The sequence below is a fragment of the Lynx canadensis genome, chromosome C2 (genome assembly GCF_007474595.2).
Source record: "Lynx canadensis isolate LIC74 chromosome C2, mLynCan4.pri.v2, whole genome shotgun sequence".
In the NCBI taxonomy this organism is placed as follows: Eukaryota; Metazoa; Chordata; class Mammalia; order Carnivora; family Felidae; genus Lynx; species Lynx canadensis.
This window is the reverse complement of record NC_044311.2, coordinates 54,384,411-54,396,450: the sequence shown is the minus strand read 5'-3', so window position 1 is coordinate 54,396,450 and position 12,040 is coordinate 54,384,411. Positions and strand designations below refer to the sequence as shown.

The following is a 12,040-nucleotide window of genomic DNA, read 5'->3' as shown; positions in this document are numbered from 1 at the left end:
TTTGCAATTCAACAAACCTTTGATAATTAACATGAACATGAGTGATGGCATGGATAATTCATGACACAGTAGTTAAGAGAAGCATTTGGGTTATTTTTGGAAGCATGGTTGCCAGAAGTCTTCTAGTGGAGATAATATCTAGACAGAAGATCAGAGATTCTAGTTGTGTTTTTTGCTACTTTACATTATCAATTTATATTTTTACTTGTCCAAAAAGGAAGTACTTGGTTCAAATAAAGGACCTGGTCTCTGATATCATAGGACATGGAATTAAAGTATAGGGGAAAAGCTCAAAAGTAAGAAGTCCATGAATTCCATGTGTATTGTTAGGGAACCTAATAAAATTCTCAGAACAAAAACCTCTAAATGATTACTTACATATATATAAAATGCAACAATGGACACATTTTTAAAATCCAGGGCTGCATCAATTTCGTCCATGAAGTACAGGGGAGTGGGTTTGTAGTGGTGAAGAGCAAATACTAAAGCCAATGAACTAAGTGTTTTCTCTCCTCCTGAAAGATTGAAGATCTTCTTCCAACTTTTCTTAGGTGGTCGAACACTGAATTAAAAAAATCTCTTATTAGTCAAATTACTTGCACAGGTAACGACTTCATGGTTGGTTTTCCATAAATGGCTTCTACCACCTTCCTCGGGGATCTCTAATTTGCTTTTCACAAATCTAAACTTTTTGGGGTTATTTTATAAAAATGTTATTGGAGGATGAATACACAGGAACACCTATCAAAATCTTAAGATTTAAATAGCAAGTCAGTAAATATTTCTTGCTATTCTTCCATTTCCAGCACATATTTTTTTGCTTTGCAATTTTAAAATCTTGATGTTAAGTTGAAATGGCTCAAAAATTAAAAGATGAACTAGACAAATATTGTGTAAAATTAAATATTTGCCGCTTGCCCAAGATTTATGCTAACAAACTGCCAGTATGTAAATGAATTAGTATTTATCATCAAATAAAACACTCAAGCTGTAGCTCTAACCTTCACATCCCACCCCTAAAATATAGAGTCTGGAGAATACGTAGAGATATGTTAACAAGAGGATCCAAAACTCAGTACAAATTACAAACCTGAACATGATTCCTTCAGAGAAAGGATCCAAGCTGTCTACAAGCTCCAGTTCAGCATCACCTCCCAAAGTAAGCATTTGGTAATTTTCCTTTAATTTATTTGTTATTATATAAAAACCTGCCATGAATTCATTAAGCCTTTGTTTCCGAAGATCTTCATATGCCTGTCTAAAATGATCTCTTTCACAAGTAATTTTGTCCAATTCTGCTACCCGCTGTAAATATAATTCTTCCTATGAAAAAAATATCATGAGAAAAATACCTATTCAGTTATTCATTTGAGATGAGAGCTAATGCTGCTAATTATATAAAATTAAAGTTGACAATTTAGGCTAAGGACTAAAAAGAATCTGACTAAATCATTAACAGTTTATTCATACCTTCTTTTTATACTCTGCAATGGCACCAAGGTTTGGTTTCATTTCATGACACTGGGCTTCTAAAAGTGCAATTTGATTTGTTATAGAATCTGGATTCTTGATTGCTTCCAGATCCTGTGGGCTCAGAACTGCAATTTCTTCAAGAGGATTATCTTCTATGGGATGCAATGATATTCTTGAAATCTAAAAGTTCAGTGTAGATGAGCATTAGGGATGTCACAGAACTGTAAGTTATTGTTTAAAAAAATATCAATATGACAAATTACCTATCTACTAAAACAATATATTCTAAGGAATTGTGGCTAATTTCTGTAGCAATTATTTTTCAAAAGACTTCAAGAAAAATATTTCTAGTGTTCCGAAGTGTTCATGAAGTCTTCTGTTAAATCTCTGAATCAGCCTTGGGGTGAAGATGGTGAGTAATGTACCCATTATTCAGATTTTTCTGTATATAACAATTACTATATGTTATTATGTTCTCTATAAATCTAGTGATTTTCTCTCAGAATTAAGAATCATAACGTCTCAAAAGTACACACACACAAAACAAACAAAAAACAGCTCTTTTTCATAAAGGATATTTTAAAGTTACATTTAACTAAATGATAACAATCTTACCTCTTTTTGCCAATATTTTATTTTAGAATTATGTTCAGCAATGTGACCATCTATTTGTTCAAGTTTCAACTTAATACTAAGTGCATCTTTCTGAAGTGCATGTTCATTTTCTTGAATTATTTTTAGTTCTTGAAGTAGATTACGATGTTCTTTCTGGATCTCTGGTAAGGATTCCTAGAAACCAAGAAGAACTACTATAGGTAGGACCCTCCCAAATGGAAAGAACAGGTATTTTCACATTAGAGATGAAGTTAGCAATCTCTTCCTATGTCCCATGCATTTTACAGTTTATTTACAGAAAAGTTACAATACAGTACTTTTTTATTGTACAATACAGCTATAAAAGTTTTGACCTATTGTGTGCTTATTACTGTGTAAGCTGATGTCACATATCCCCAACCCTTTAAATTGTTTCAAATACCATTCACTCCTGTCTTCAAATCTTACCTCTGCAGCATTTGTATTTTTCACAACCTCTGCTGCTTTGTCCTCAAGACTTTTTAGTTCTGCTGTTAAATCATCTACTTCTTTCTCAGTATCTTTTATTTCTTTCTCTGTGCGAAAGACGGAGTCTTGTGCTTTTTTAAGATTTCTAAACAAGCAAAATGATGTATTAAAGATGTAGTAACGTGTGATTTATCTTGCTTCTGACAACTTACCAACAAATGCCATATTAATGAGACATTTTTCTATCACAGATGTTAAAATTTATGATTTACTAAAACCATCCTTGAATTGGTTTTTGTTATACATAACACTTCTGAGATGTTGTATATTAACCTCTCAGTATAAGGTGATGAAACTTAGATCATGAAGCAAAGTTGTCCATTGAATTATTATTTTGTCTTGTCTTATCAGACTGGAGATTCTTAAATCTCTACACCCATGAAGTTATACACTCAAATAAAAAAATACCTCCCAGTTAGGGCAACATGTGCTTCCCAAGGAGGGCAACAAGGACTATTTTTTCCCTTAAAAAAGTTACTTCTACTTTGACAAATGTGTTTAGGCAAACTTCTGCTCCTAACATAAACAAATGGCTTATTAGTGCTTTATCTCTGAACCAAATACACAAATGAACCAGATAATCAATATGCAATCTGTTATAATTTTAAGATAAAAGAAACAGTTGTTTACATTTCAACATTTTGTATACCTAAATTTAGCTCTAATTCTTTAGAAACAACAATAAATATTCTAAAAATTAATTTAAAAACATGATCTATGAGGGGCGCCTGAGTGGCTCAGTCGTTTAAACTTCTGACTTTGGCTCAGGTCATGATCACTCAGTTCATGGGTTTGAGCCCTGCATCTGGCACTGTGTTGACAGCTCAGAGCCTGGAACCTGCTTGATTCTGTGTTTTCCTCTCTCTCTGCTCCTCCCTCCGCTCGCATTCTCTCCCAAACATTTTAAAAAATTTAAAAAAATAAAAACAAAACCTATGAATGGTTAATAACTTTTTGTTGAGTTGGGACAATGGAATAATCAAGTAAACTAGAAAGTTACCAAGACAATTTTGCCAAGAGGTCTCGTTTTTACCTCTTATTTTCTTAAGATCTATATCTATTTAAATTAACAACCATCTATTCCTCTAAGCCAGAGAAACAAAACTCTAATTTTTATGTGCACACAATAACTGGGGAGTTCTGTATGTCATGGCATACCTGTTTACCACTTAAAACATACACAAAAATGGTCATAAAATAAATGTTTATAGGCTTCCCTTTACTAAAGTCCTGTTAGGTAAAAACATGTCAGACAGGCTTAGTAAATAACAGTGGAAATGTTTGAAGGGCATTACATTTAAATATAAACCCCTTTTCCACAGTGGAGGTAGCAAGATGACAAGTTAGGTAGTACACATACTCTACCTGTCAGCAGTCTTGATTGCTACTTGGGCTTTAGTAATAGCAGAAGCACATTCATCTAATTGCTTATTTATTTTATCAAGTTTGTCTTGTTGGGCCTTGAGTTTATGGTTATTGATTTCCACGATGATATTGTGTAATCTTTTAACCTCAGCTTCTACTTTACCAGCTCTTTCAGCCACACTGTCATATTCTGAAATAAAAAGAAAGAACTCCATGTTTCTAGGTTCACACACATCACTTGTTAGATGTAAACTTATTCAGTCATATGACTTAACCTGATGCATGCAAAAGAAATTTTACAAATTTGGGCAAAGTGAATCTCAAAAAACCCACTAGAATACCTCCCCCCAAAATAAACTAGAATACCCCATGTCAGAACAAATGGTATTATAACACATGGTTAAATTACCTGGCTTAGCCATAAGCACAACCTGTTTAATGGCTTCATGCCCTCAGGCATTTTCCAAAAATCTCTCCAACTTTTTCTTACGTACTTCCTTGACTGACTACTGGTCTCATAATGATTTCTGCCCTCAGACTATGTGCCTATTAACTTGTCTGTGATAAAAAAGAACTGTGGTTGTTTTATTTTGCTAACCTAACTTAAAGTACTCCCTCACATGTTGTAACAAAGTGGGGGAGGGAGGATGAACTGGCAGTTTTCTCTATGGCACAGAAAACTAAAATTTGATTTCCCAGATTCCCTCATATCTAGGCTTCAGACATAATTAGGGTCCATTCAATTGAAAAAATTCACATAATTTGGAAGGCATACGTGATGAACAAGTTTCTGCTGGCAAGCAGTGACAGAAATTTGTATTTTCTTGGTGGCATTAGAAATTCTGGTGTTCAGTCAAAAGCTCTGTGAATACTGACAGGCAATAGCACTAACTTTGATGGCGTGAATTGGAACGGATGCAATGTGCTTCTATTGTTGGTAGTTGCAGTGCCATCTTCCCAATTTGAGAGATGACTTTCCAATTATAAAAGAGGCAGTATAGTTCCTTTGATGGTTCTACAGAATGGCTCTAGATATCATTCTTAGATGTTCAACCTAGAATTTCCTTCTTTAGTTATCCCACCCAGTGATTCTGTAAACAGTCTAATACTCTCTTACACACATACACTACACAGATCCTGATTACACTAGTCAGGGTGGAATCTCTTCTCCATATTTGAATTCTGATCACTATACAATATAGAAAGAATGACAGGTGGCAAAAAGATGAGTTCAAGCTATCTTATGTCTAGAAAGGTAAACAGAAATGCTAACTTATGGAAAGAATCCCACAAAGCTCCTACAGGAGGAATATGGGCATTTGGCATAGGAGGCAGGCAGGATTTGCTGAAAACAGGATTGCATGAGGACTTAATGACTGCTCCCCCTCCACTGTCTCTTCTTCGTCAGGTAGGCTGTTAATCCAACAAGTCTACATATCTCATTAATTTACCATTTCCCCTTTTTGTCCTACATTATCAGAGTTGGATTCCAACAACTCATTTTTTACATTTCTGAAATCACCACTTGGCTCCTGAAACAAAAAACAATTCTTGTCTTCTTTTTGGCCTTCTGTAGCGTCTTTTTATCCTAAGGTTATTAAATACACACATTTAAAAGTTCTATATTGCTAAGACTCGTAATCCCTCTCCACCCCCCAAAATACTCTATTTAATGAATTATTTTGCTCACAGTGGCAATGTTCTCTGAAGTTAAAATTCCATTAAGCTACTTGCGTGCTCTGCTCATTTATGGGTCAAAACACCAGCTACTATGTGTGCTGGCACCACAACTTATACTGGGGGTGGGCCAGAATGCCCCCGGAAAGAGTCCAACTTGCAGAACATTTTCTTAAGTATGTATCTACCATGCATTTCTTTTTTAATATCTATAGTAGCATGTCTATTAGAAGTAGAAGGAAAAACTATGTGGCATATATCATCTATAAGTTTGAAGCCTTTATTCTATAACCACCTCCCCCCCATTCTCTATAAACAGCTATTCTAAAAAATTTTTAATTTTAAATTAATTTTAAATTCTAAAATGAAATTTAATTTTAAAGAGATACTTGCAGAGATGAGTACTTCACAGAAGATATTACCAGTATTGATATTACCCAATAGTGTTAGTCTATTAATAATAGCCAGTATTTCCATGAGAGGAGCTATATATATATATATAGGGCTCCTAATAAAGTCAAAGCTTCCTTTTCAAGTAAGAATGAAATACAGATCCCAGTAGTTTCTGTGAAAATGTTGTTATAAATGACACACATACGTTTTTGGCTGCTCATCTGACAATCGGGTACCACCAAACCAGTCACAACAAATACTGTGTGGAGAGAGTTAAGCTAATGTGTCTGCAAGAACAAAATACAGATCCAAAATAAATGCAAGGGGGGGAAAAAAAAACCTGTCACATGATGCCACTTCCACCGTACATCACTCTGGTGGCTATTTCTCTCAGAGACATGGCCTATAAGGCCCTACATTATCTGGATTCTTCCGCTAGCCACTTTGGCTTCCTTGTGTTCCTGGAGACTCCTAGCATACTCCTGCCTCACGGCCTATGTACCTCTACGATCTTAAAATGCTCTTCTCCCAAGTATCACATAGCATTCATACTTCTGTTGTGTCTCTGCTTAAGTCTCTCTAGTAGAGGCCTGTCTAACCACTGTGATTCCCTATCTCCACCCTGTCCTGTGAACCCTGATTTTATTATCACTCAGCACCACCCAATACAAAAAGCAATGTATTTGTTTAGCTTCCTAATCTGAAGCGTGAGATCCTTAAAAAGAGGGACTTCATTTTGTTCACTGCTCAATCACCGGCACTTAAACAAACCTGGTCATGGCCAGCAGCAGATGCTGAGTGAATGTTTTATTTTTAATTAAAAAAAAAAAAAAACAACTTTTTTTAACGTTTATTTATTTTTGAGAGACAGAGCGTGAGCAGGGGACGGGCAGAGAGAGAGGGAGACAGAATCTGAAGCAGGTTCTCCAGAATCTGACGCAGGGCTCAAACTCACAGACCGTGAGATGATGACCTGAGCTGAAGTCGGGACGCTTAACCAACTGAGCCACCCAGGCACCCCATGAATGTCTTAATATTAAAAATGTAGACAGGGGTACCTGTGTGGCTCAGTCAGTTGATTGTCTGACACTTGGTTTTGGCTTAGGTCATGATCTTGCGGTTTATGAGTTTGAGCCCCGTGTCAGGCTCTGCACTGGCAGTGCGGAGCTTGCTTGGGATTCTCTTTCTCTCTCTCTGACCCACCTAGCCTGTCTCTCAAAATAAATAAACTTAAAAAAGAAAGATCTGGGAAAAAAAAAATAAAGTTAATACGGGTACTGGTGAATATTCAATGTGCAAAGTAGGTCTACTTAATATCTTTTTATCTCTTTTTCTGTTGGAAGAAAACTCATTTTTGGAGCATTTGAATAATTACTACAAGTCCGCCCCAACTAGTTCTTCTTTTCTTTGCTTAATATTTATTTTTGAGAGTCAGACAGAGAGGAAGACAGGATCTAAAGCAGGACCTGTGCTGCCAGCCCAGAGCCTGATATGGGGCTTGAACTCACATACTGTGAGATCATGACCTGAGCTGAAGTCGGATGCTTAGCTTAACTGAGCCATCCAAACGCCCTAGCCCCCAACTAGTTCTTTGGTTAGACAATCAGTATGTGCCCTCCTGGGTTCACAAACTGAACTGTAACAGGGGTCTTTCCTGAGGATGTGACAAAAGGCTGTGTTTGCTGTTCACTAGCTAAAATACTGTAAGCCAGGAAGGGATCTAATTATAACCTATCATTCCCCCCTCCTGCAATAAGATGCACATCTGTTTGATTGAAGCTAGCATGAAAAGAGAAGCAGGGCTGTTCAAGTGCATGATCAGGGGATTTAAATTTCAAAGCCAATTTTTGCTATAAGCTTATGAATTCCCTTTCTTGCTTTATGTATACTGGTAGAACACTTACAATATTTACATGTACAAAAGAAAAGTTCTGGAAGGAAAACATGTTTTTTAAGTTTTCAAAGACTGTTTTTCTTCACGTGTATACCACTTATTTCTTGTGTGCTTTAAAGTGATTTAGCTTCCCCAGATACTCAGTTTCCTAAATCCATAAAATAACTATTATCTTGAAGGGTAAGACTGAGACAAACTACACAAAGTATAAAATTAAGAGCACTGGTTCTGGAATCAGATTGCTCTGGTCCTCAATTCCTCTACAAGCTATATATATGACGACTTTGGGCAAATTATATAAACCATTCTGTGCCTTAAGTTTTCTTATTGGCTAAATGAAGTACTTAATAGTACTTACTTTATAACCTTTTAAGATTGAGATCATAGAGGGTGCCTGGTGGCTCAGTTGGTTAAAGCTTCCAACGCTTGATTTTGGCTCACGTCATAGTCTCATGGTTCGTGGGGTCACGCTCCGTGTTGGAGCTGCCTGGGATTCTCTCCCTCTCCCTCTGTCCCTCCCCAAATTGTGCGTTCTCTCTCTCAAAAAGAAATTATTAAAAAAAAAAAAAAGAAATAATAGAAACTATAAAACAGAGCAGCTGACTTGCACATAAGTACACAACTGCTATTTTTATTCTACAAACTATTTTAAACATTTCAAATATTAAAAACCTATTTTTGGCAATCTCAAAAAAAAAAGAAGGAAGTGTGTACCCTTAAACACATACACATACCTTTTTTGAAAACACTAACATTTTCTTCTAGTAACTTCTGCTTTTTCTTGTCAGGGGCTGTAGCAAGCACATTAGCTTCGAGTTCCTTAACTTGGACATTCAAATATTCTTCTTGCTCCCTTAAACGCTACAGAAATGTTTTAACAGTACAGATCATTATTTTAACTTACTATAACAATGATATTTGCCTTAAACACTTTGAATAAAAAAAGACACTTAAAATCTTTAAGAAGAAGACAAATACTAATAGGAAAAGAGCAGAAAACATGAATAGTTAACATAAAACATGAAAATGGCCAACAAACACATGAAATTTGTAATTCATCACAAATACAAGTTAAAATGCCACTTTTAGGTACAGAGTAGCAAACTCACAACACAGTGAAGACTGCCTAGTTTTCAAAGACTTGGAAAAATAATTATTTACATATGCTACTAAAAGTAAATTAATTGGAACCATCTATTTGAAGACAATTTGGCATCATACAACAATACCTTTAACACTGTACACATAGTGGATAATAACCATAATTTTAGTAATCTAACCTAAGGAAATAATTGGGTGCATAAAGATATACCAAACAAGGATATTTTATTTATTTTAAAGATTTTATTTTTAAGTAATCTCTACACCCAATGTGGGGCTCGAAATCACAAGAGTGAGATCAAGAGTTGCATGCTCCACTGACTGAGCCAGCCAGAAGCCTCTAACTAGGATATTTTAAACATACCAGTATTCATAATAACATAGAAAAGCATTTATCAAATTGTGACATAAAGAACACACTCAAATGCAGCTGTAAAAGTAAATTTACATTGGCTTGGAAAGAAAACCACAATTTACTAAGAAAAATTAACATGACTCAGTAAAAATCTATACACATATCTGTATAAATATAGGACATAAACACAGACTAGGTATTTATATCAGAAAGTTGAAGAATATACATAAACTGTAAGGGCAATCATCTTTTGGATATTTCCGGCAAATTGTTTTTTGTTTTTTAAATCAGTGGGATATGCACTGCTTTTTCATAATTAAGAAACATTCTACTTTGAAAAGAGAATGAAATTAAAGGGTTACACAGATATTAAGGGAAGACACATTTCCAAGGTGTATAAATGCAAACAAAGAATAGCCGTGGCTGGAGGAAAACTGCAACAGGGACTTTAACACTCAGGGAAATGAAATCAAGAGACAGGCCTTCCACCTAGAGAACCATTCTTCTCCCTTATTTTCTAAAATTATAAGCAAACAACAAAACGCTTCTGCCAAATGCTACTGAATTCCAATAGCTTTAGCTAATATTAATAAAAGAGTACCTGGATGCTTGCAGTAAACTTTTCTAATGTATTCTTCATTTCTCGTTCATTATGCCTTAACTTAACTACTGCTTCTTCCAGTTGTACTTTCTGTTCCTGGATTTGCACTGCTTTTTCAGAGTCTTTCTGCAACTGTAATTCCATTCTATTTACCTACAAAGAGTACCAGTGAAATAAGTTTTCTCTAAGAGTCATTTCAGATTAATAGCGAAATCAATTTAGGAATGAAGAAAACCCCAACTTCTGATTTTAAAGCCTAGAACAAAACCAAAATCCCCATTCCAAACCCCAATCCTAAAGCTTAGGAGATGGTCAAACTAATTTCTGTATCACAGAATCAGATGGAAAGACAATTTTAAGTGTTGCACAGTCACCTATTTATACCATTCAAAATTTTAAGTGGAAGGATATAAACTATTTCAAAATATGGGGGAAAAAATCAAGGTACACCTCTTTGGAAAAAGCTCAGTATCCAAGGAAAAAGTATAGTGTTCTGATGACGGAACACAGTAATTTTTTCTAGGCATCTTGACGTTCTCATACTTGTGGGCATGTAAAATATTTTGAAATAAAACTTGGAAATGCATATCAGAAATCTTTGCTATACTTATTTTGAAATAGAAAAAACAATCATGGACTATACCAATTATATGTGAAAAACATTAAATGTTAAATAATGATTAAATTATGAAATGTCCATATGATCCAAATGTAATATTAGAAAGATACATATGTTGAGCACATACTTTCTAAATTAACATGTTTTATTTTTAGAAGTTTAAAGGATTTTACATTCAAAAAATCCCACAGCTTACATATATCATTTATACAAAATCCAATCTGTTAATTTAAAATCTGAGTATCCTTAAAAAGGCTTAATTTTATAGTATGTATGTTACACATCAGAAGACTTTAAAAAAAGTCTGACTCTAATTTTATATATGCTCACCTCTTCTTCTGAGATTTCAACAACTGATGAACCCATCCTTCCTTTCATTACTCTGCTTCCACCACCAGTCATTGTACCTATAAAACAGAGATGTCAGACTTAGCTGTATTCCAACAAGATTAAATAAACTCAATGTCAGGGAAAGAACTAAAAAATTTTTTTAAAAAATGATGTTTATTTATTTTTGAGAGGCAAAGAGAGAAAGAGCAGAAGCTGGGGAGGGACAGAAGAGAGAGGGAGACACAAAATCCGAAGCAGGCTCCAGGCTCTGAACTGTCAGCACAGAGCCCGATGCAGGGCTAGAACCCATAAACCGCGAGTCCATGACCTGAGTCAAAGCTGGATGTTTAACTGACTGAGCCACCCAGGCGCCCCAGGAAAAACACTTTCATTACCTGATTGTTCTATGATTTGCCCCTGTAATGTCACCACTCTCCATCTTCTATCTTTTTGATATGCTACTCTTGTGGCTTGATCTAAGTTGTCAGCAACTAAGGTATCCCGTAAAGCAAAGTAAAAAGCTTGGCGAATTTTCTCATCTTTTACTTTTACTAAATCAAATAACCGAGGAGTATTTTCAGGAGTTTGAATTTTGGTCATTTTATTCGCCCATACGGTCATCTAAAAGTTAAAAAAAGAAAAAAAAAAAAAAAAAAAAAAAAAAAAAAAAAAAAAAAAATGTATCATTTCTTTAGGGTATTACTTACATAATATACATATGTAACATGTAAGAACATGTATACAAGGTTCTGAATATCTGCATAATTATTTTACTGTTATTTAAAAAGTATAAAATTCTATTCACAGATGACATGATCTTATATATACAAAATCCTAGGGAATGCACACACACAAAACTATTAAACCTAATATGAATTCAGCAAATTGGTAGGATACAAGATCAATGTACAAAAATTAATTGTATTTGTACACACTAGTGATGAATAACTTAAAAGTGGGATTAAAAAATTCCAATTATAATATCATATTAAACAAGACAGAAAACCCCAAAAAACTTAGAAATACATTTAACAACCAAAGACCTATACACTAAATGCTGTAAAATATTATAGTATGAATTTAGACCTAAATAAATGGAAGACAGCCCCA

At 34.8% G+C, this 12,040-nt stretch overlaps 1 protein-coding gene across 3 annotated transcripts in view; it reads right to left on the bottom strand.

Moving 5' to 3' along the window:
* SMC4 (structural maintenance of chromosomes 4) overlaps positions 1 to 12,040 on the bottom strand; it is a 45,926-nt gene that overhangs the window by 1,267 nt on the left and 32,619 nt on the right. For all 3 annotated transcript variants that reach the window (XM_030328650.1, XM_030328651.1, XM_030328652.1), the window contains 10 exons: positions 11,326 to 11,551; positions 10,931 to 11,007; positions 9,982 to 10,134; positions 8,659 to 8,785; positions 3,961 to 4,150; positions 2,536 to 2,680; positions 2,089 to 2,262; positions 1,471 to 1,653; positions 1,091 to 1,323; positions 379 to 562 (listed from right to left, as the gene is read on the bottom strand). In XM_030328650.1, coding sequence (XP_030184510.1) covers positions 379 to 562; positions 1,091 to 1,323; positions 1,471 to 1,653; positions 2,089 to 2,262; positions 2,536 to 2,680; positions 3,961 to 4,150; positions 8,659 to 8,785; positions 9,982 to 10,134; positions 10,931 to 11,007; positions 11,326 to 11,551 — 1,692 coding nt within the window. The remainder of the gene's footprint in view (positions 1 to 378; positions 563 to 1,090; positions 1,324 to 1,470; positions 1,654 to 2,088; positions 2,263 to 2,535; positions 2,681 to 3,960; positions 4,151 to 8,658; positions 8,786 to 9,981; positions 10,135 to 10,930; positions 11,008 to 11,325; positions 11,552 to 12,040) is intronic.